At 38.2% G+C, this 25,241-nt stretch overlaps 2 protein-coding genes and 1 long non-coding RNA gene across 3 annotated transcripts in view; all 3 read right to left on the bottom strand.

The window, feature by feature from the left end:
* Positions 1-7,423, bottom strand: part of LOC130469680 (4-coumarate--CoA ligase-like 2) — a 116,380-nt gene extending 108,957 nt beyond the window's left edge. Inside the window, exons 1-2 of the mRNA XM_056839100.1 lie at positions 7,382-7,423; positions 7,019-7,145 (exon numbers count right to left, since the gene is read on the bottom strand). Of these exons, the coding sequence (XP_056695078.1) occupies positions 7,019-7,145; positions 7,382-7,423 (169 nt within the window). The remainder of the gene's footprint in view (positions 1-7,018; positions 7,146-7,381) is intronic.
* A 1,234-nt stretch (positions 7,424-8,657) lies between these two features.
* On the bottom strand, positions 8,658-11,519 carry LOC130468996 (uncharacterized). The gene is made up of 4 exons (XR_008929366.1): positions 11,296-11,519; positions 10,522-10,622; positions 9,843-9,962; positions 8,658-9,659 (listed from the first exon to the last, which is right to left on the bottom strand). It is a non-coding gene; the product is annotated as an uncharacterized lncRNA (long non-coding RNA).
* Positions 11,520-15,625: 4,106 nt separating this feature from the next.
* On the bottom strand, positions 15,626-17,776 carry LOC130468995 (uncharacterized). Its single transcript, XM_056838036.1, has 2 exons — positions 16,277-17,776; positions 15,626-15,947 (listed from the first exon to the last, which is right to left on the bottom strand). The coding sequence occupies exons 1-2, from the start codon at positions 17,448-17,450 to the stop codon at positions 15,937-15,939; spliced, it is 1,185 nt and encodes a 394-aa protein (XP_056694014.1). The 5' UTR covers positions 17,451-17,776; the 3' UTR covers positions 15,626-15,936.
* Between the last annotated feature and the right edge of the window lie 7,465 nt (positions 17,777-25,241).

Raw genomic sequence — 25,241 nt, 5'->3', positions numbered from 1 at the left:
CTTCATCAAAGTAGCATACCACTACAAAGATCGCTCGCACTTACGAGCACGATCCCAAACACGATTAAGGACGTTATAAAATACGTACTTCTCTTGGCAAAGAACGACCACCAAGTACAAATGCTTGGGGGCTCGAAAGAAAGAAAATATGCTTTTCAAAAAAGGGATGCAAGTTGAAACAACGTTTCCAAGCTACGTCCCGTGCTTGGACAAATTCAAAAATGAACTCGACCTCAAAGAAAAAGGGTCTCCATTAACATTCACATATGGTCCCACCGGTCATTTCACAAGGACCCAAGTAATGGCATAACTAAGCTAGTTCTAAACTGTGACATACATCCTATGAGCCGTAAAGACTTGTTCAAAACCACGAAAGGCAGATGACCACGAAGCAATGGTCCGTTTAAACACGTTGCCAACCCACATTCAGGTTGCAACTAAATCCGAGCATCCCTCGAAAGAATTCGCTCTTACAGAAATGAATAAAAAAGAAATTCTCAAAAGAAATCCCAAGAACATATGAAATAGGGACTTGCCCACCTTAATCGGGCAAGATCACGCCACGAACCACGCGAGCCCCAAATCGAAAAGACGAATTCAGGTTCGCTCACCTCCAGCGGGAGGGGCGTCTACCCTTAACGGACAGGGCTCGCCCACCTTCAGCAGGCGGGGTCTGCGTCACTAACCGCGCAGGTCCTCAGTTTTCGAAAATGAAAAGAAAATAAAATCTTCAAAACAAAAACAAGCTCTCCCACCTTCAGCGGGCGGGGTCTACGTCACAAACCGCGTAGGTCCTTATTTTCAAAATATCAAAACAGATTCGTCCACTTCTATCGGACGGGGTGTCCACCCTCAGCGGACGGGCTCGCCCACCTTCAGCGGGCGGGGTCTGCGTCACTAACCGCGCAGGTCCTTAGTCGCTGCAGCGATAACTTTTCCTGGTTTATCCTTTTCCAAAAATCAAAGGATGGTTTCCCTTTTCCAAAAATCAAAGGATGGTTTCCCTTTTCCAAAAATCAAAGGATGGTTTCCCTTTTCCAAAAATCAAAGGATAGTTTCTCTTTTCCAAAATCCAAAGGATGGTTTCCCTTTTCCAAAAATCAAAGGATGGTTTCCCTTTTCCAAAAATCAAAGGATGGTTTCCCTTTTCCAAAAATCAAAGGATTGGTTTTCCGCTTTTCCAAAAAAGAGCGATGTGCTGGATTTTCCTCTGTTTTACGTCCTATAAAAACAAGGGGGTTTTCTCGTTTAGCTAACCCTGAAAATGAGAATCCTTAATACGTTTTACCTCGTGATTGGGCTTGGCCAGGCCTAGTTACACTTTATAGCTTTCATTTCGAAAACATCTTTAGATACTTCTAATGACAAAGTGAGGGAGTTTCTATACTATCAGTTAACAAATTCCAATGACGCGTGAGGAATGTGTTAACACTTCAAGTGATGACCCTTAAGTCAAATGTTATCACTCGGGGGCTCGTGAGACCCTCGCAAAACAGGTCACATACACCATGGCTTGTATGACGCACTCCGTCTAGTACTTTGACCATCGTCTCATCTCGAGACTCAGTCAAAGTGGGGGCTAACTGTAGACGCCTACTTTTGTCCCCATTCCCGAAAGGGAAGGTTCGATGATGAGAACATAAATCTCCACTTGGCAACGCATCTCCTATAAAATAACGAATCTCAATCACCCTTTCATTTCAGCCAAAGATGCTATTTATAGAAACCTGCTAAGAATAGTAACTGCCGTAAAAGGTAGTTGTTAAAAGTGGCAAAATCATAAAAGATAGAAACCTGTCAGAATTAGGTGTTGTACTCCAACATAAATCCTAAAAGAGATAGAATTTATAAAGGAATTCTATTCCTGGTATAATTCGAAAATAAGAGTTACGTATTAATTAAATTCCTAACGAACCTAGAGTTCGTAACGGGCCCAGACGCATTCCGTCATAAGTTAATACGCACTAAAAGACTCGGATAAATCTCCCAAAAAGCTTCGTGTTCTAAGAGTCCAAATCTGACAAAAACTCGGCCCAGATCCCATTTTCAACGCCTGGATCTGGGCGCCGAAATCTTCGACGCCCAGCCCTGGGCGCTGAAAGTGCCTAGGGGCCGTTTTATCTCCGGATTCTTTTTGGATTCTTATCTTAAAATTTATCTTTCCACACACTCTTTTCCTATAAATACAGCCTAAAACCGACGTGAAAATAACACACAATTCCATAATCTGAGTATTGACTCTAGCCTTAAGCCTAAGCCTCACGCTGCAAAATTGATCCGGCGTTCTGTCGTAATCGACCCAAAAGTCGAACAGAACGCACCCTGCCCCTTGTAGCTTGATGAATTAAGCCTAAAAACTGGAACACTGCTTGGAAACCCGAGATTCAATAAATAAAAGGAGAAATAGCAAAGCCAAGTGGTTAGTTTTCTGAGAACCACAACGCACCTCTCAAGGATGCGTTGTAATGTGTCCCTCATATGATTTAATCGCTTTCATCACCCTTTTATAAAATTGTCAAACTATTAATTTGATTGATCTATCACGCCTAATAAGATAATACCCTGGAAAACTGAATTATCATGCTAGGTAACTTAAATCAATCTGAATAAGATAATCACGATCGATTTAGTATTATGTGTTGCATATTGCTAAAATCAATTCAGAATATTTTAATAGTTTAACGCATGTCCCTTCAATTATTTATGCTGAGCTAGTAAGGATAACCTGCCTCTGGAGTAATATCGATGAGCACTCCTCTCGGTACTTACAGTCCCCCGAACTCTCAATCTCTGCCCTGCGGGTGTACGTTGAGCGATCCCCACACTAGGGATCACAAGGGAACCTATGGCCGTCGTTGTCGAATATAATGGCACTCCCTTTATGTCACGATAACCGGGTTTTGTCAGTTTTTCTCATTGTCGTTAAAAACTGAATGGCGACTCCTATATTACTAGTCAATTAGGTGTAAACTCACAGGAAATCCAATTACACTTGATCTGACAACGTCACGCCCACGAGGGACGAGGTCACGCATTAGCCTCGTGCTTTTTCGACCCCCTCACAAGACTGGATTGTCCTCCTATCTTTTACAGGATATGGTGTTGTTGTGTAACAAGGCCTCTCAAAGAGTTAGATACTGTGAAAATGCATGGTCGGGCTCAGAATGGTTAAGGCTTAACCTTTTGTAAAAGTTTAACAATTGAACTCAGTAATCCGAGAAACACTTCTGGACCTAATAAGGATGGCTTTGATCTTACCTTATGTTCAGTAAGTAACACTTAGCGACAAAGGAATGTGAATGCACACTTGTTTGAATGACAAGTGTGAGACTGAAGGAAATATTTCCTTCACCCAAGGTGCATTAGTCTAATACCAAGGTTCATATCAATTACGAACAATTAATTAAGTGAAATCAAGTGACCGAAACAGCTGGCTGAAGCAATGCTTCCGATCAGTGAATTCTAATCTATATTAGGCTCACAGCTTACTCTTGACTGAACCTATAAGGTCACACCATTGGCATGTAACAGATCACCTAATTAAATTAATCGGAAATTCATTTAATAGCTTTTCGGGAATTAGTTCGGAAAAACATAAATATACGATATAACATTGGATTGAAATCGTATATCGTATTACGTATATTCGTAAGCTAGGAGAAACGAATAATCGTATCATATGACGATGAATCGTCAAGTACTATACAATAAACAATCGATGTAAGGCATTGGACACAAATATGAGAAGGCAACGCTGCCGGGCCAACGAGCCAAGCGCGCAAGGCCCATCAGGCACAACAGCACACCAGCACAACGAGCAAGGCCCAAGGCCTACAGCTGGGCGCGCTGACAAGCTAAATCGCACTCCTATCAAAGATAAACCTAACGTTCACCAACTAAAAATATAGTAAGGGAAGCAGGGATCGTATCCACAGGGAAACAGTGTTCTTTCTACTATTAATTAACTAATCTAGACTACTGGTAACAAAGAGTTGGATTGGTTTGTATATTAAACTAAGGCAAATAATCAAACTAGAATATTACAATATTAAGGGAATCTAGGGCAGCGGTTCACCATAAACACAGACCGGGATTGGACAACAGACAATAACAATCAATTAACAATCATAACTAGGAAATCATGCATCTCTCGAATCTTATGAATTCCTTAGGATATAACAACTAGCGGGCTCTCGCTACGTACTAGAAATAATTCCTATCTAATAGCCACATACCAAAAGCATCAGATTTATACCTCTCGGCGCATAATCTAAGGTTAATCAAACTCAAATCAAAATAGTCCGGCCGAACAGAATTGACGAGCAATAATAATAAGCTATAGAAATTATAATCAATCAACCAAATATCATGTGCACTTATAATCCCAATCATGCATTCATGGATCCCCTAAACCCTAGAAATTAAACTACTCACTCATGATAATAAATAACAAAGCAATTAACATAATAGAAAACATGATTAAAGAAATAAACTGAATTAGAACAAGAAGCAATACCTAATTGAAGAACAATGAATAATGAAAGCTTGAATTTTTGATTGAAAATAAAACTAAGTATTGGAACAAATTTGAGAGAATAATAAGCTAAGAAAATAAACTCAAGGTTCAAAACTAAAAATAAAAGGTGAACTCTAAAAACAATTAAGGCTTGCTTAAATAGTTTGCCCAAAATAAAGCCCAAAAAACGGAAAGAAAACTCGCGCATAAGTGCTGGGGGTTGGCGTCGCCCGATCGGGCGTCGCTTCGCCCGATCGGGCGATCCACTCTCGGCCCGATCGGGCCAAAATCCGCCCGATCGGGCGGTTTGTGAACTCTCCATACAACCTCCAGATTGATCGCCCGATCTGGATCGGGCGAGCTGCGCCCGATCGGGCGCGCGTTGATGATTCCAGATTGCTTATAATTCCGCCCGATGGTTGCATTTCGCCCTCAGCTTCCAGGGCGATTTGCAATCTTCAATGTAGCTCGCCCATATCACTGAGTCTAACTCCCGGGGCTCAACCATAAGCATCCAAGGCTCCCGAAAGTCGACGATGGAGGTCCCGAACTTCTCGGACTCATATAGTGGCCTAGATCAACAATGAAACGGGTCTAAAACGACCAATTTCTCATAATCAAACCTGAAACTCAAGGCACACTCAATAACACACATTAGTACTAGAAACGGCTCCTAAGAGCACGTTTGACACAAAAAAGTACTAAGGGACGGGGGTAAAAATACTATATAAAACATGCATATCAGGCGCGCACGGGACAGCAGCAGCAACAACGCACACAGCGCGGCCCAAGGCCCATCATTTGTGTGGTTGTGCGCGCGTATGGGCTTGCGAGGAGCTGGTCGGCCCTAGCCTTGTGCCTTGGCAGGTTGGTGTTATAACAGAAAGGTTATAACACCAATACCACCCTTATTATTTTCCAACAAAAACTAAACATACACTTTAACCTAGACACAGAGAAACCCTAAATCTCTGTGTTCCTCCTTCAGAAGTGTTCTTCCCGAAGCAAAGAATCTTGAGTGACTTCTAAGCCATCGATCTCAAGAAGGATATGAACGTGTCGGTGAACCAAGTAGAGGGACAACATCTGGAGTTCTTGTTCGTGTTCGTGATTCTTTAAAACTGGGGAAAACACACTACAAACGTAAGTATTGCTTGATTTGTACTTTATACATGCTTCCTGGCTTTGGGGTTATTTCGCTATCATGTAATGTGTTTAACTGTAAACCCCTACATATAGAATTTGAAGAGTTTAAATTTTAGTGGGAGTCAAAATCAAGCGCCGGAAAAAAGTGGCGCTCCAATAAGAGCGCTAGAAATATTCCAGCGCGGCTTTGCCAGTGCCAGCGCAGGCAGATATGCGGATTTCCAGAAAACTCGATCTTTAACAGCTCATAACTTCTTCTTACAAACTCGGATTCTTGCATATAATATCTTGTTGGAAAGCTACGGAATCCGGATTTCCAATGATGCTAGTCATGCATCAATGGTATTTTTAAATCTCGAGTTATGGCCCAAAGAGTGGAGGTCGGTCCGTTTTAGCGAAGCCCAAGTAAAGGCCTTATAACTTATTCGTTTTAAACCGGATTTGGGCTTATGATAAGTCTATGGAAAGCTTATTGCAAGGCCTATTCAATCATGTTATGTGCAAGATTTAAATCATAATTTATAAGACAGACTTTGACTTGGTAAGGACGTATCATTTGCTAAACGGGCTAACGAGCGTATTCTAGGCACTCTTATGCATTTTTAAGTAACTCAGGTTAACATACCCGATAAGTATGAGTTTGAGAAGTGCTATTGTTCGAGCTATCTTATTCTAGAGCTTGAAGGCAGGCACTAGAATATTGTGGCGCGTACAGGTGTGTTGTAATGCAGATAATCATATTCTATCTTTCTATCGATGCAACCACATATTAAGTCGTATCGGGATGCGAATGCGACTAAATATGCGTCCAGTCTATTTCTTGAATCTTTCTATTTATGGAAGTTACTATATTTAACAGGTTCTGTTCCGGGTGGTCTCTTCAGTCAGTCAAGGGTCGTTCTTTAGCTAATTCGAGTGCTTTGTTGGCGAGCGGGTTATAGTTTCATCATCGAACTCACCGCTTCGGGCCTAGGGACAAATGTAGGCATCTACAACAACGTACAATCCATTCCTTCTCAATAAACCTAATAACAACCCCAATATAAGGCTCTCCCCCACCACATACATGATAATAGCAGCCTCCCACTTATCAGCCATTGTATATAAGTCAGATTTATCAAGCACAGACACAGGGGCACCATCAGATAATGTGGGAGAAATGAAAGATAGGGGAGTACCCTTTAGGAGTCATATTCTTAGGCTTAAAAAAGTTCGCCCAAGGAGCTTTCGGGTCCACATTGATGCTACATTGCTCCAGTTGTGGTCGCATTCCCTCTCCTTCAGCTTCACCATTGATTCGAACATGCTATGTTTCTGGGTTGCCAAAATCCCCCTTTTTAACAAGGGTTTCCGTACCATTGCTCAAACCAAACACAACATTCACATTCTTCACCATTTCTCGCACCTTCTCCAACGCAGACCCTCCCAGAATCCTACCTCCCTGCATATCCTCCACGATTTCAGGAATCTTTGGAGAAGTTACCTAGGTTTCCAAGGATGGGGGGGTGTTGAGTAGTTAATCGCAGAATGGTAGGCATCAATGGCTTCCTGAAGTTCCGGAGAAGGTGGTCCATTACTTGGATGTGACGAAAATGGAGAAATTACCGCCTACGTCGCTCGCGCTTCGCCGCCATTAATTGGTGTCACGTTTCTCAACTGGTGTTGGTTCTTAGGACGTGATGAAACAATATAGAGAGGGGAAGAGGCCTCCTAATTAACTTCAGGAACTTCCTGCTTCTGGTTCTTCTTCTTCCTCGTCATTTTAATGATGGGTGCACAATAGCAAACAGACCTTATCGTGCGCCTATTCCATGGCTAGAGAGAAAAAAGAGTTCCGAAAAATATTCTTTCTTTTTGTATTAGATCTTATTTAACTTATAGGACCTTATAGGACCTTATTTAACCTATAGGACCTTATTTAGGGAACTTAGTAGACATTACTTAAAGTTTATTAGATTATAACTAAATTTTAACCATTCGAATATTGATAATAGTAGATTGTAAATATTAATATACAAAATAGGGCTATAGCAACGGCCTAAATGTGTTGGCAAAAATCCATTAAATGTTGCCATAGACCTATACCAACAGTTTATATAGCGTTGCCAATAGGTGGCGATGCTATAACTCTATGGCAACAGTTATGATGCCTTAGGCAACAACTTTATAAAACTGCTGCCATAGTTATCATTAGTAACGCTTTTCTTAGGCAACAATTTTTAACCTTTGCAACCAGTTTTATTATATCTAAGGCGACAGTTTTTAAGTTTTAGTAACAATTATTTAGGATTTCAAGCAACAATTTTAGTGTTTAGCTAGGCTAACACTTTTATTATCTAAAGCAGTGCTATCAACAGTCTATGACAACGTTTATTGCTCTAATATTGCTACACTTTTATAGTCATAGCAACATCTTGATACCGCTATTGGAACACTTTTATATGAGTCTATAGCGATGTTTTTTGATACATGTATGACGACACTTTTACATGAGTCTATAGCAACGTTTCTTGCTATACTATTGCGACATTTTTATGTGAATCATAGCAAGGTTTCTTGATACACTATTATGGCACTTTAATGTGAGCTTATAGCAACATTCTCATACGCGTTTATTTAGTAGCTCGTTAAAATGAAAATATTACACCAAAACATCCAACTATTACAAAAAGAAACATTTATTTCAAATTAAGTTTTACTTATTATAAAATAAAATATCCATAACAATCATTATAATGAGAAAAATCTAGTATTTAATTTATTAGAACTTCGATCTATGCCTTTCCTGCCATCCTTTTATCTACCATTCTCCTTCTATCTACCATCTTGTAAACAAACAAAATAATAGGAAATTATTGTGTGAAATTAAAATGAAATAATTTGATCAATTATGCAACACAACAACACAGCTACACGGGAAGAAACACAAACGAGCAGCAAAACTGCACAGGAAGGGCAGAACACCCCCCCCCCCCCCCCCCCCCATGGATGAACAAAAAAAATTAGTTCCAGGGAGCAAATAACTTATTGCAATCCTGCAAAGCCGTAGCTTAAAACCACCTGGCTGAACAAAACAAACTAATTGCAGGGAGCAAAAAACTTGTTGCAATCCTGCAAAGCAGTAGCTTAAACACATCAAAGTTGCACGACTTCTATCGCAGGATTTTACTAGACTGACAACGAGAACAAACCATTCTGGAAGATCAGAACCTTACAGAATTGATCAACAACCTGCACATTAGAATCTGAAAAGCTACTAGCACATCAGAATTTGCTATCTGGAACTGAATAGCCACCCTTGCGAAACTTAACAACTACTAGCCACCCTTGCGGAACTGAACAACTACTAGCAGGTCAGAATATTCTAACTAAAAACACATTGCAGAGTCACAACTAGAAAAAACAACTCCAACAGAACCAGCAAAATTGTTGCAGACTCACAACCAGAACAAACAACTCCAAAATGAACGTAGTATTAGGTTATTTTCTTGACTAGGAAAAATTGACAAGTTGACAACAACTATGTACCATTAAAGTCATTTATACTGCTTCACATGACGCATTATCCAAAAAATCAAACAAACCAACAATTTGTATCAGAAAACATTATAAAGAGAAGCTACTTTGGTATGTTTGGGGGACAACCAGGTGGAGTAAGTGTGGGAAGTTAAACTTTGGAGTGCATTTCACTGAACTGGTGTGTCCATACATATAATTGTGAACCACTAAAGATACTAAAGAACGAATAAGGAATATGTGAACCACTAAAGTTTTCTGTAGCTAGTCTTGCTGCAAGACGTAACTCCATCCCAAGTAACCTCTCAATTCCTCATAAGCAACCACCATACAAAATTTAAGTAAACCAAAGAGGCGCAACAAACTAGTGTCATATATTATGCCAAACCTGAATGACTCCAACTAGCCGGTTATCAACACCTCTGGAGTAATTCCACAACATTTCACCGGTCTTTGTTCCGAAGTCCCTATGTAAAGCCTCCTAGAGATTCAATACATAAAACCTTGTTGAGAAATTTTGTAAGAGAAAACTCGCTGGTAAGATTTCATAATCTTACATCCAGGAGGAACAAAGAGGCAGATAAAAAGAACTAATCAACCAATATTCCAATCAGAAAACATTATGCACAAAGTTAGCACTGATGGTTCTCACTAAACATTAGACCTTGGGAAACATTCGCAGCTGGCCGCAAGTCTGAACTCCTTTCTTTTTCAACTTTTGCTCCAACACATGTCCAATACCTGGAAGTGTATTTATAGGGAGTTGTAACAGATACTCATCGACCTATAAAAGTGATAATTTCAGAGACAGAAAATCAAATGTAAGGGAGCAATGGCTCCAAGAGAGAGATAGAGAAAAGAACTTAATATGATACAATCAAAAGAACTTAAAGAGAAAACCGAGTGAGCTCTCAAACCCGTTAAGATACAATCAAATAAGGCCCAAGATTTTCTAAATCATCCTTCTGGAGACAGAAAATTTACTGAAATAGTAATTGCTCTTGTAGAAGAAAGAAAAAGACAGCAAAGGAAAACCACAACCAATTTAGAAATCCCTAAACCATAGATTACGTAAAGCCGAAGCTGAATGAATCTCGCCTGGGCTGCAGCTCAGTTCTTTGGCTTAGATTAATACCTCTAAAATTATTCCTAAAATTAGCTAGAATAACGTAATTACAACTTTGTGCATGCAGAAATTTAAATCTTTCATGCATCATAATCAAGCCATTTTGACTAATTAAGCATGATCGAGTTGAGCTTTGCACAAGTTCATTTCATGCAGTCATGCAACTTTATTGAGTTTCTTTTACCAAAAATCTTTTACATGAAACTCTTAGGAATACCTTATCCGGAGAAATTTAGCATTGACCATCTGGTTTAGCAGTTCTGGTGGCAAGACAAGCCATAAGCATATTTGCAGCAATCCCTGCACTAGATATGCAACCTATAGTTTCAAAGATCAGTCCAAAAGAACATCAATCTATGCCCTTCCTACCTAAATTCAAATTAAGCTGTAGCAACTATATTCAAAACCCAAGCACCATTTTTACAACCTAAGTTCAAGTTGTGTTTCCAACCTTCTAGGAAGGACCAGAAAATAACAACCAGAAAACAAAACATCACAGGGACCTGTACAAACAATTACAACAAACTAATTACAGGAAGTTTATGATGGGCAAGTATTCAACTTAAGAAAAGGGAATTGCAGAACAAAATAGGAGGAGAAAACACTATACAAATTCAGAAGATGAATACATTCGGGATAACTTCATTGATTTCAAGCACCATCAACTATCAAAACTGATAATAATCAATATCAATCAGTTCAATATAATCGTTCACACAATTCTACCAAAATTTGGAACTAAATTCATCCAAAACAACCAATTGATCGATCCCCAAAATTGATTGATATTGTGAAATCAAAAAATAATTTTGTAATTAAATCGTACACGCATCAAAAAAAACCTGAGAGCAAAATCATACGAATTTCCCTAACTAAGAAACCCTAATTAGCCATAAAACCACACAAAAAAATCCAATTTAAATCGATAATAATTTAAACAGCCAAAGTTCTTAAATTTATGAGGAAATTCGAAAAGAAATATACAAATAACCTTGTTCTTCTCGCCAATTCAGAAACACGATTCGCCAATTTTTCTCATCTCCAATTCAAAGACCCATTCAGCAATTTCTCTTATCTCTAATTCAAAGACCCAATCAAAAATTCAGAAACAAAATCTCCAAAGAATGATGATGAAAAGGATGAAGGAGAACGACGAAGAAGAAGAAATCGAACAAAGAGAGGTAGAACTGTAGAAAGTGTTTAAGGAATTAAGGGTTTGGGGGAGCAAAAAAGGAAGTGAAAACGTGGTGAGAGGGAGGGAAACCAAAAAAAATGTGGTCTATTGAAAACTTAATACTTTAATTAATTTATTTATTTATTTTACTTTTAACCTACTTCCTATTTCACCAAAACCGTTGCCATATCTTATCAACAAAATATAAAACCTAAAAAATGTTGCAATAGAATAATTAAAATATACAACCGTCTCCACAATTTTTTTATGGCAACACTTTTTCAAACTCAAAGTCTACTCAAATGTATAATTATTTAACTGTTGCAATAGCTATGATATAGCAACGCAAGTAAAATCGTTGCATAAAAGAGCGTTGCAGCCTTTTTTCTAGTAGTGATAAATATAAATTAATAAAGCAAATATTATTTAGTTCCTATATTAATAATTATGTTTTTATGTTATTTAATATAAATTATTACTCTGTAATAATTATCCAAAATTTATAAAGTCCAAGTACGAATTCGGCCAATTTGTAAAAACATGTTTGTAACTAACTCTTTAATAAACATCTTTATACTCCGTAATGTAACTTTATCACAAACGAAAACAACTCTTTGATACTCCATACGAGAATTTCACTTGATGCATTGATATAAAGAAGTAATATTATGATTATCTGCGTCTCACCAAAAAATCGTCCATTGATTTGTGATATATACGTAGTTTTAAAAGTGTTTATTAAGTTTTATAGTAATTAATAATAACATATTAATTCTTATTTACGTGTCACTGATAATTATTATCGTCAATTAGTAACCATAAATTATTATAATATGATAATATAAATATAATTTATTTAATATAACAACGCAAATAATTATAATATTACACATTTTATTTAAGACATTATTGAAATTTATACGACCTTATAAGATCTTATTAGAACTTATAAAAACTTATTGAAACTTATTGGAACTTAGAGATTCTTATTGAAAATTATAAGACCTTATTGAACTTTATAGAAACTTATATTAACTTATCTGAACTTATAAAATGCTATAAGTTAAAGAGAACATGAAGAACCTTGAGAGAATTAGGAATTTAGAGAGAGAGAGAGAATCGAAGAAAGTTGTGTTTATTAACTCAATTTCTTGAATGAGAAGCAAGCCCAATAGTAGCTTATATACAAAGCTTGTAACAACCTTCTAACAAACTTTAACTACTTTATAACTAACTTGCTAGAAATAAAAATAAAGATAAAATAAATATACTACTTCCTATACTCCCCCTTCAAGCTGGACTTTAGATACAGGTCCAAGCTTGGCAGACAATAGATGATGTCTAGAAGAAGCTAAGGGTTTAGTAAGAAGATCTGCAAGCTGCAAGGAACCAGGAACATGAGAGGTTTCAATGAAACCAGCCTCCACTTGCTCACGAACATAGTGCATGTCTCTTTTAAGATGTTTGGTCTTCTCATGGAACATGGGATTTTGAGCAAGATGTTCTGCAGAAGTATTGTCACAAAATAATTTAACAGGCAATGGAATGTGAACCTGAAGATCTTCAAGTAATCCTTGAATCCAAACAAGCTCACTAGCAGTGCCAGACATGCTTCTGTATTCTGCTTCAGCAGATGATTTACTAACAGTGCGTTGCTTTTTGGTTTTCCATGAGACTAAATTATTGCCAAGAAATACAGCATAAGAGCTGAGAGACCTGCTGCTAAATTGGCAAGAACTCCAATCAGCATCACTGTATGCATAAAGTTGTGTATCAGAAGCAGATGAATACCACAATCCCTTATCTAATGTACCTTTTAAGTACTTTAGAACATGGAGAGCAGCTCTGAGATGAGGCACTTTAGGAGAGTGAACAAACTGACTGAGATGCTGAACACTGTAAGACGAGTCAGGCCTTGTGATTCCCAGATAAAGTAATCGACCCACAAGCCTTCTATAAACTTCTGGTTCATCAAGAAAATCACCATCATCAATGGATAGTTTTAATCCACAAGAAAGAGGGGCAGGTGTAGTGGAACAATTTTCCATACCAGCATCAATCAATATATCCTGAATGTATTTTCTCTGAGAGAGAAAGATACCTTTATCAGTTCTATGAACTTCAATACCAAGGAAGTAAGCTAGGTGACCAAGATCTTTGATTGTAAAGGCTACATCCAAAGCAACTTTCACTTCTTCTATTTGGGTTTTGGAAGTGCCAGTGATTAGTATATCATCAACATATACTAAGATTACAAGAAACTCTCCATTATGAGTTCTTGTAAACAAAGAATAATCCTGTTTGGACTGCAGGAAGTTCAAAGACTTAAGAAATTTGTTCAATTCTTTGTTCCATTGTCTAGAAGCTTGCCTTAAGCCATATAGTGACCTTTTCAATTTGCAAACTTCACCAGGTTTAGCCTTAAGATAGCCAGGTGGTGGTTTCATGTAAACCTCCTCATCAATATAGCCATGCAAGAAAGCATTATTAACATCCAGTTGATACAATTCCCATCCTCTGACAGCAGCAAGAGCAATAACAATTCTCACAGTAGCCAACTTAGCTACAGGAGAAAAAGTTTGAGTAAAATCCCTACCTTCAACTTGCTGATAACCAATAGCAACCAACCTAGCTTTATGTCTGTCTATGGAGTAATCAGGATTAAGTTTTGTCCTGTAAACCCACTTGGATCCAATGGCCTTTTTATCTTTGGGTAACTGAGTTAGTTCCCAAGTATCATTGCATTCCAAAGCTTGAATCTCTTTGTCCATAGCAAGCAACCAATTAGTATCATGTTTAGCTTGGTTGTAATGTTTAGGATCATTGGGAGATTGAAAAACAGAAAAAGCTAAGGAATCCAAGGTGTCAGAACAACTGAAAACCATATCAGTTATCCAACTATCATCATCATCAACATAAGCAGAACAATCATTCACAGTGAATGAAAGAGATTCAGTAGAAGAAGGAGATACATGTCTGCGAGGGATATATCCTCCAACAAAATCCTGAAGCACAGTAGATGGTTTAATGATTCTGGTACTTTGTCTAACAACATTGTGAGGAACAATTTGGTGATTGTCAGAAGTGGTAGGAATATGTAATTGAGTATCAATAATGGGTGAAAGAGACTGATTAGCAGAATTAGGGACATGATTAAAAATGGGAGTAGAATCATGAGGAGAGTGATTACTGTGTAAACTATTGTGAGAAGCATTTTGTGGAGAAGTATTTGTAGATAGAATAGGAGAATGAGACAAGTTAGGTTCAGATGAAGATTGTGTTTCAGAAGAAAATTCAAAGAAATCATTTGGAGGAGAAATAATAGGTTCAGTACCAAACTGTACTGTCTGAATGGGAGCAGGGATTATGGAATTAGGTGATTGAGAAGATTTGTATGGAAACACAGTTTCAAAAAATATCACATCTCTGGAGACAAACACAGTGTGAGTGTCCATATCATACAGCTTGAATGCCTTGTAACCAGCAGGATAACCCAGAAACACACATCTCCTAGTTCTGGAATCAAATTTATCCCTCTTGAGCTGAGTGTTATGAGCAAAACATAAAGAACCAAACACCCTTAGGGTATCATAAACAGGAACACTCTGAAACATAACCTCAAATGGAGATTTCCACCCTAACACCTTTGCTGGAATTTTGTTTATCAGATGAGTAGCAGTAAGAATGCACTCTCCCCAGAACTTCTTTGGCAATCCAGCATGAAACCTCAAAGCTCTGGCAATTTCAAGAAGACTCCTGTGTTTTCTCTCAACCCTACCATTCTGTTGAGGAACATATGGAACACTCTTTTCATGTAATATGCCTTTGCTTGCAAATAGAGCTTGGCATGATTCTTTCACCACTTCAGTGCCATTATCAGATCTAATTCTTTTGATTTTCTTGTCAAATTGTGTGTCAACCATAGATATAAACTCTGCAACTACCTTTTCCACTTGCATTTTGTTATGGAGCAGAAAAGTCCATGTTACTCTACTATGATCATCTAAGACAGTCAGAAAATATGTTGCACCATCCAGATTTCTAACTCTATAAGGTCCCCATAGATCCAAATGAATCAATTCAAAACAAGCAGAAGCTTTACTGTCACTAATGTTGAAAGGAAATCTATGATGCTTAGAACTACAACAAACAGCACAATTGTATTCTGTAACACCTTTACAATAAGCAGCATTGACAAACTTCATTTTTGACAAAGAAGGATGCCCTAATCTGGCATGCAAAAGATCTAGTTTATTTCTGTTATCAACTTTAGACTGAAACAAACTAGTGGCAGTTTTATTTGGCAAAACACTTGTGTGCATATCAGTAACAACATCCTCTACTACATTAGCTGCTGCATTACAACCATAAGCAACATCCTCTACACCTTTAACATCTGTGGTTTTGGTAAAATAGTATAAACCTTGTTTCCTTGTGCCAGCACCAAGCAATACTGAATTAGAAGGGTCCTGGAAACAATACCCATCACCAGTAAATATAACCTGAATACCAGTTTGTTCAATCAATCTACCAACAGACAACAAATTGTGTTTGAAACCTTTGACCAATAACACTTTGCACAGCATCAGTTCATCAGTTAAAATAACATCACCTATAGTATCAACATTCATTTGAGAACCATCAGGCAAACCAACCTTAATCACCTTCTGAAGTGTTCTCTTGTTTATCAGAATACTCTCATCATATGTCATATGATCACAAGCACCAGAATCCACAATCCACAAGCAATCATTTAGCACATTGTTCACAGTACAGTTAAAAGAATGAGAGATGATACCTGCATAATTTGCAAAGGAACTGGATGTTCCATCCACATCCTCACCATGTGATTGCTTGGTTTTCATTGCTTTCATGACTTCTTGGCAAATTGCACTCAGAAATTCACTTCTCATAGCTCCAGAACCAGATAAGTTCTCATCAAGTGGACTATCTCCAACATCAGAAGCAGAGTTCACATTAGCTGCCATTCTGCTTCCATCAGATTGATATTGTGACCCCTTAGAAGCCTTGATAGTATTATACCAATCAGGATATCCTATGAGCTTGAAACACTGATTAACAGTATGCCCTTTCCCTTTGCAATGAGTACAAACCTTGAACATCTTCTCTTTCTTGGTTTCTTTCCAGTCTTTCTTACCACTGCTGTACTTCTGTGATTGTCCACCTCTGTATGATTGAGCAACCATAGCACTGCTATTCATAGCATTGACTTCAGCATTGCCATTGTTGACTTCTTTCTGCTTTTCAATCTGCTGAGTAATGGCAAACACCCTATTTATGCTTGGCAGAGGATCCATAGCCAACACATTTGTCACAGTGCCTTCAAATCCTCCATTTAATCCTAGCAAAAATTTCATCATCTTGTCTTCTTCCTCAAATTCAGCCATCTTTTTCAAAATTTGACAACTACAGCTACTCAATGCTCCACACACACATGTAGGAAAAGCTCTCAAACTTTGCATCTCATCCCATAGTTTCTTCAGTTTACCATAATAGGTAACAATTGTCATGTTCTCCTGATTTAAGCTATCAATTTCCTTTTTCAGCTGATAGATCAGAGGACCATTAGACTGTCCAAATCTTTCATTCAATTCCTTCCACAATTCCACAGCATTATCAATATAACCAAAATCATCAGCTAATTCATTGCTCATAGAACTCAGAATCCATCTTACTACCATAAAATCAGCACGTTTCCACTTATGATAGTCTTTGTGATTCACAGCAGGTTTCAGTATTCCACCATTTACAAATCCTTCTTTGTTCTTAGCAACTAACGCTCTCATAACATTTCTCTTCCATCGCATAAAATTCATGCCATTAAAAACTACAGAAACCAGAGAAGCAGTTGGACTATCTGAATTTGCTATGAAATAAGGATCAAGATTACCTCCATTTTCACCATTGTTCAGATGAGAATCATTATTAGTTTCAGATCCATCAGTCGCCATTGCATCAATCAACTCAAACAAACTCAATCAAAGTCACATAATCGAGCAAGAAGTTTCGCAATCAGCAAGAAACTTCGCAGCAAATCAAGTGATATGAAACTGTTGTGATGCACAAATTTCAGATCAAAAATCGAAAACCTAAATCTCAAAAACGAGATTTCAGCTCTGATACCATGAAGAACCTTGAGAGAATTAGGAATTTAGAGAGAGAGAGAATCGAAGAAAATTGTGTTTATTAACTCAATTTCTTGAATGAGAAGCAAGCCCAATAGTAGCTTATATACAAAGCTTGTAACAACCTTCTAACAAACTTTAACTACTTTATAACTAACTTGCTAGAAATAAAAATAAAGATAAAATAAATATACTACTTCCTATAGAACAAGGTCTAATTCCCTTTTTTTTTACTTAAACCACATTTCTCTTACACTCTTCCAGCCTCTATCTATTAATTACGCTTTTTCTAATGTTTTTTTACAGTAGTTTTCTATAAACAAGAATTTAAAGTAAATGAATACATAGACACATGATTAAAAAAAATTTAATCATGATTTTTGGGGCTTCAATGACCACTCTGTAGTCCCTACGCACTAACAAAAAAGGTTTTCCTCCTAAACCACTATGTAATTATCTATTATTAAACAGCCAGATTGGAGGAGTTAGATAACAATTACCAACTAAATAATTAAAGATTAAAGATTGGTAAATTTAGTCAAATTGAGTAGGGACAAGGGACCAAATATTGGATAACACCTCAGCCTTAAATTAAAGTCTACAGTTATACAAACTAATCCATAATTGTTGATTCAAAATCTAGATCCCGTCACCTTGAGTTATCATGCAAAATTTCAAATGGTTGACTAGGTCATCATACAAGTACAAGACTGTACAAGTTGTCGTTTATGGAATTATTACGGAGTAGATGCTAAAGTATGTACGATTTTGCTCTTTTCATCTTCAAAATACGGAGTATGCCATAAACTACGTTAGACAAGCCAACACTACAAGAATTAGAAGCAAGGAGGGTGATTTTATCGTCAAAAGAAAGGCCATAATAAAATCGTTCCAGTAGAACGGATCAAACAGGGCGATATAGTATTATCTTTGTTGATATGAGCAAACAGGGCGAAATTATTTAATTGCCTTCTTTGATATTCGATATTCATTAAGAGGGCGGAATTATTTGGTCGCTCTTCAATATAACTAACAAAGAGGGCGAAATGTTTTGATTGCCCTTTAATACCTCTAACAAAGAGGACAAAATGTTTTGGTTGCCCTTTAATAATTAACCGGAGTAATATTAAAAAAGAGTAGGATGCTTCGTCTTCTCCTCCCCAGTTTCTTCTAATCCTTCATTTTCCTTTTTAAGCGACTTGATCCAGATAAACTTGATTTTCCATTCTCTTTCTTCCATAGTAAAAAAGAAAAAATAGTTTTTCTCTGCAAATTTTCTGAAACCCTAGAAATCAATGTGTTCAAAAGAATCTCAAAAAAGTACGAATCTCTTATTCTTTCCTTACAATTTGTTATGTGGAAGGCAATTATTCTACAATTGGTTGATGTTTAACGTTTTTTTTGTTTGAATTTCGTGATTAATTAGTACTCTGATTCGTAAAATATGTTGCGATTTTTCCTTGTGAATTTGCGAACTTGTTTCAATATGCAATATTAGGTTAACTGTTACCGTAATTCGATTTAGTTTGAGTTGGTTGTTGATTTGATCGAATTGCTTGAAGATTAGTGTGAATTGCTTGAAGATTAGTTCGAATTGCTAGCATATTTGATATTGTTGCTTGACGATTAGTTCAAATCGCTTACAGATTTGATCGGTTTCGGCAATAAGATTTCAGACGATTTGATAAGCTCTTCATCCCTCCGATCCGGAAGATTTGCTAGAATCTGTAACTTTTCTCTCTCGCTCTTATCCCAAGATTTTGCAATTACTTTTGTTTGAATCAATTAGATAGAAATTTTATTTTGTTCATCAAGCTCCATATTAGTGCTATTTTTTTGTAATCGATTGGTTTTCCTCAGCTCTGATTGTTTTTATATGACTCAGGTGCTCTGCAGGTTCAAACACCTGGATGTTGGCTTCTTAGACTTTGGAGATTTTCTTGGTAATATTTTTCTCCCTTTTATCTCTATTTTTGTTCTAGCATTTGGCGCACGTCCTTTCATTTGTTGATATACGTTTCAATTATCAATCTCTAGCTTTTTTTAGCTTCATTTTTGGATTCACCTGCTCAAAGATGTCAATCCCTAGTTTGTTTGTTTTTTAATTTAAGTGCTGGAAAATTCACTTGTAAAATTCTCATCTTGATTCAATTGTGTGAATAGATGAGGAGTGGAATTGAGTTTTCTTACTGGATGGCGGTTTTCACTGCTGTCACAGTTAATCTACTATATAAGTATTCCTTAGCTGAGCCTAGGTCTATTCCTTCATCTTCGATGTACCCCACGCTTGATGTCGGTGACTAGATCTTGGCCGAGAAGGTAGTTTCTATACTGACTAGGAATGTGATTATCTTGAATGTATTGGTAATTTGTTATATTGTTAGTTAAGTTTAAATTATAATATGACTTACAGTATATACAATTAGCTTAGTATGAATGATGATACTAGTAGTTCTTGAGTGGTTTACTTGATATATATTGTGCTTCTTTATATTAGTGCTCTGTACTGGTAGTGTACTGGTAGTGTTGTTGTATGGCATAAAGTTCCACACTAGATGAGCAGATGTGTGCATTGTGTGGACTATTTTAAAGATTTGTTGAACATACACATTTTTTATGCATGAATAGAAGCTATAGGTTGTGGTTTACACTAAACCCTCCAGCTTCTTGAAGCATGATCTTTCTGTTTAAGTCTGATGAAGTTCTGGAGGTTATGAATTTTGAACTGTGTGCTGGAAAATTCACCTGTATAGAGTTCTATTTTGTATGTTCACATGACTTGTTTGAGTAACCTTAATTTATTTTTGGTTTTGCAATTATGTAGTTACACCGAGCTGGGGATTGATGTCCCTGATAGTGGGTTATTGGTTTGCATGCTGAGAATTTGGAGATTGAGAGAGTTTTGGTAGATGGGGAGCCAGCAAAGTTTGATGTTTTCCCTCACTATCAACCCGTTGAAATTGAGAACAGGTGTTGTTCCGTTTCTTCTATGAGTTCTGCTGCAGATGCTACTGGCGTGACTTACATATCACCACTGGAAAGAAAATTAGTTTCGAACCTGTTGATCCTTTGTCGTAAGTTAATCGACACAGGAAACCAACAGCAGGGACAACTGACCCTGGAAAATAGGGGCAATCAAACAGCGAAGTGAAGCAGGTTTTATTTATATCTTGTGCTTTAGATGATTTTTTCTCTGTGAACTTTCCCTTATGTACTGGATGCTTAATGTCTTAGTGCATGGGGTTGCAACTAATTGAGGTAATTTAATTTTCTGTCATTGTGGATGTTATGATAATATGTGTTCCAATTTTCTTGTTGGGAATCCTCATATTTCCTAAAGTATTGTTAATTTTAATTTGTTTGGAGTAGATAAATTTCAGCACATGAAAGGACGTGTGCCAAATGCCAGCAGATAAGTGTTCATGCTCTCTTCTCTTCTCAATAGTTATGATTTCTTTAAATTACCAAAATTGATGATTGAACACATTGTACATTGTTTTGTAATTAAATTTACAAATTATTACAGAGTATTAAATTAGGTAATGTTAATGTGAGATTGAATCACATCGTCTCGTTTGTTCTATTTTTTTTATAAGCTCATAAAAATAGCCTACTAGCTCAATTGGTAAAGCATTGTGCGAATGCACAAAGGATGTGGGTTCAAATCCCACGTAGGTTTAATTGTTTTATATGTTGGTTAAACTGCTCTTTTGAAAATATTGAAATGAAATAATTAAAATTGATTTGCTATAGATGTGAACAAATAGGGCGATTTTTCAAAATGCCTTCACTGGCTGAATACAAAGAGGACGTGTTATACTCGGTGCCATCCTTGTTAGAGAACAAAGAGGGAGAAATATTAGTTTGCCTTATTTGGTTGGTAACAAAGAGGGCGAAAATAGTTGCCGTCTTTGATCAAATTCAAAGAGGGCGAAATACTTCGCCTTCCTTGATCTAAATCAAAGAGGGCAAAATAATACAGTTGCCCTAAGAAGCTAATACAATGAGTGTAAGAGGGCAACATGAGGGCGAGTTGAAAATTGCCCTCGTAGGCTGAAAGGGCGATATATTTAGCAAAGAGGGCGATTTTTTTTGCCCTCTTTGATCTTACTTGTTGTAGTGTGCAACGATGGATGATACTTTCTTCCACGATGGATGATACTTTCTTCCCGTTTTATGAGTTTTACTCAGTTATTGTAGCAATAAAAATCAAAGATAATTCAAGTTGTATACTATGCAAAAGGGTTGTTTCGGGTGTAAATAATCCCTAAAAAGGTAATATGTCTGATTAAGGGAACGTATGAGTGTTGGATATAGATTATGGTTGGTAATTAACTGTGTTGATCTTAAACACGTATCTTAATATAGGTAGATTATATGATTAGTATGTGTAATAAATGTGGAATGTCTCTCATTAATGATGTACAAATGGTATTTATAGCTATTGTTTACAAGTAGGTTTGTTGTCTTATTGGGCCATTTGATAGCACTTGGGCTTTGACCTGGTTGAATTCTGGACTTGCTTATTGGGCCTCTTGATTCTTCTATACAAAAGGACCAATAGGCCCTAAGTGGGTAAGCCAATTTGGGACCCAACAACTTGCTCCCCCCAAACCCGGTCTCTTTTTCGCAAAGTGGAGCGGGTTGACTTGCTTGCGGGTTTAGAATTTGAATGGGTTTTGGCAGTTTGTAGCATTTTTCAGAATTTCCTTGGAAGTTGGGGGAATTTGAATAATTTCTTGGTAGTATTTGTTTGCCTCGATTTCCGATTCTCGTTGGGTATATAATGCTCATTCATTTGGATTTTGGGGATACTTTCCAAAATTTTCTTCAAACTCACTAATTTCTCTTGCTCTCTTCGACTTCCAGCATTCAAATTCGCGCTGCTCGTCTTTTTTGGTGGTGGATTCTCTTGCTTAAAGGTAATACTTTTCTCTCTTTTCCTTTTCTTCCACCTTCTCCTCTCCTTGTGTACGAGTGTATTGGTCATGGCAGGTCGAAGGTTTCGAGTAACCGACCGGACTCTTCTAGTGCTGGTTTTTCTGGGCATGTTGAGAATTTGGGACCTCGGGGTCATCACTGGACTTATGTTTTTGGATCTGATGATTTAGAAGATGATTACACCACCTATGCTAATGACGCGGTCCCTCTAAGGGAGGTTCTTCCACAGGGAGGCATGGTTGGTGAAGGCTCACAATCTCCCACACCCGATGATATTCGTCAGGGGTTCGGGGAACCTCTGAGAAGTTCGTCTGTTCTTGAAGGGAACCCTGCTAGTTCTTCGAGAGCGGTTCAAAATAAAGATCTAGACTTCGTCGAGGAGGTCAACTTAGAATGGGCTGATAGGTATGAGAACTGGGGGCCGGTGACTCAGGAGCCTTATGACAAGGGGCTCAAAACGCAAGGAGGTCAGGCACACCTAGTAGCGGAGTATTAACATGGGATTCTACTACAGATAGGTTACTGGCTTAGTATGCCCTCTGCTGACTCTATGTCTTATTCCCCTCCCCAAGGGGAGATAGATGTGTATCAGCACATGTTGGAGTTTGGGCTTCGCTTTCCATTAGATCCCTTCATCATGCGCCTTTTGTCTGCTTAGAATATCTGTCTGGCGCAACTGTCTGCCAAATCTATCCGACATGTTATCTGCTACCTATGGGTCTGCCACTTCAAAGGTGGAGCCCATGTATGCACTCTTTTCATCAGATGTATTTGCTTAAGCCTCTGCGTGCTGATGGGACGGACAGAGGGAGGTGGACGATAAACAACAAGGCTGGTTTTCTGACTGTTTTTCCCGTTGTGCCCTCTTTGAAGAATTCGAAGGATTCCTGGTACCTTATAAGGGTTCTGACAACTCCTGATCATCCTTATCGGTTTACTGCGCCTCTTCAATTCAGTCAACCAGATCCTGATATGAGTCGGTTGCCCGAGATAGCTGTTGGTCCTCATGATCGGAGAATTCTGAAGGGGTTTGCCTCGAAAAATCCTGACAAAGTCATAGTGCCTAAGAAATGGCTTCCGCATTATCATTGTCTGCAGGTGGTGAGGGTTTTGGCCTTGGGCGGTCTCGGCCACAAGTTCTTTGTTGGTAAGTGTTTGGGGCTGAGTTTGACCCTGAGGGTTGTCTTCTCCTCTACTTTTAAACTTTAAATATTTCTTTTGTTATGTCGGTTTCTCTTTTGAGCTGCTATTTAATGCCTTTGATATCTTTCTTTTAGCCGACGTGGAAACGGGTACTGACTGAGGCAAGCTTCGCATATAGAAGGATAGTCGGACTATTGTTTGTACCGTCCCCCTTGATCCAGGCAAGAATTGGCTCACTACTAAGCATCAGTCGGCTGTTCCTCGAGATATGTCGGCGCGTGCATTAGTGGTGAAGGAGGATCCTTTCGATCTTGAATGACCTCATGCTTGGGACGCATCTGAATCTTCTACTTCCGATTCCTTTTCTCAAAAACCTAGGTGGCCTTCTCCAGTTGCTGATCAGCCTGAGTCGTCAGCTCAACCTTCTGTGCCGCGAGTATCTTATTTTCGACCTCCAAGGCGGCCTACTAGTGCTACCGATCGGCCTGAATCATCGGCTCGAGGGTCTGCGACTGTTTTGGATAAAGGAAAGAAGAAGGTAACTGAACCAGACCTGCTTGAAGATCTCCTTGATCAGATTCCATTGTCAAACAGAGTACCCGAATTCCGTCCGCGAAGGCTTATGGAGCTTCTCATTCCTTCTTCTCCTGCTTTTGAAGTTGCTGATGAGTTGTATGATGATCCGGAAGATCAGCCCTCTGGTCTAGTCCATATCCTTTTGGAGGATTCTCCTAGAAAGAGAGTCATGTCCGATTCTGGTGAGATCCATGACCCGAAGCTCCCTAAACATGGGCCCCTGAGCCACAAAACTCGGTATCTCAGCCTACATGGTCTGCTTTCAGCCTTGGCAATTTGTCCATGGGAGGTATCAACGACTTTATGGACAATATGTCTTCTTTTTCCCATGTGCCACGCCTGTCTGTTCCTGATGAGGTTTGTCAGCGTCTATCTGGTCCAAGTCAGATCCGCGATTCTGACTCGGCGCAGTCAACTAATTTCATGGCGATGATTGAGTTGTCGCATCGATGGATAAAGTCTTCCTTTCTGCCTGCTGATATTCCCATAGGTCCTGTGCCTGATCCTCTAGGAATTACCCTCTATCACTTCATGAAGGTATCTAAACGTTGTTTTGTTGCTGTCATTTTGATTTTTGTCGACCTTTTTAATCTTGTCATTATTTTCATACATGTGAGCATCTGACTCTGCATTCTAGGGCCGCCTATCATGAAAGAGGAATCTAGGGCAATGCCCATAGTGTACCTGGTAGCTCCTCTAGCCATTTACTTTTCTGATCTTCTATCCTTTTTCTAAGGGCTCCCAGGATTTGTTTGTTGGCTGCCTCGGCTTGTCCATTGATCTGAGGGTGGCAGACAACAGATTTAGAAACCTTGATTCCAAATTGATCGAGCCATTCTCTTAGCGGGAAATTGTCGAATTGTCTGCCATGGTCCATCACCAGTGCCTTTGGGATTCCGAAACGGGTGATGATATTTTGCTATATGAACTTTCTGACATTGTGTTCAGATATGTTTG

Source organism: Spinacia oleracea, chromosome 3, assembly GCF_020520425.1.
Source record: "Spinacia oleracea cultivar Varoflay chromosome 3, BTI_SOV_V1, whole genome shotgun sequence".
NCBI lineage: Eukaryota > Viridiplantae > Streptophyta > Magnoliopsida > Caryophyllales > Amaranthaceae > Spinacia > Spinacia oleracea.
This window is presented reverse-complemented; position numbering and strand designations above follow the sequence as displayed.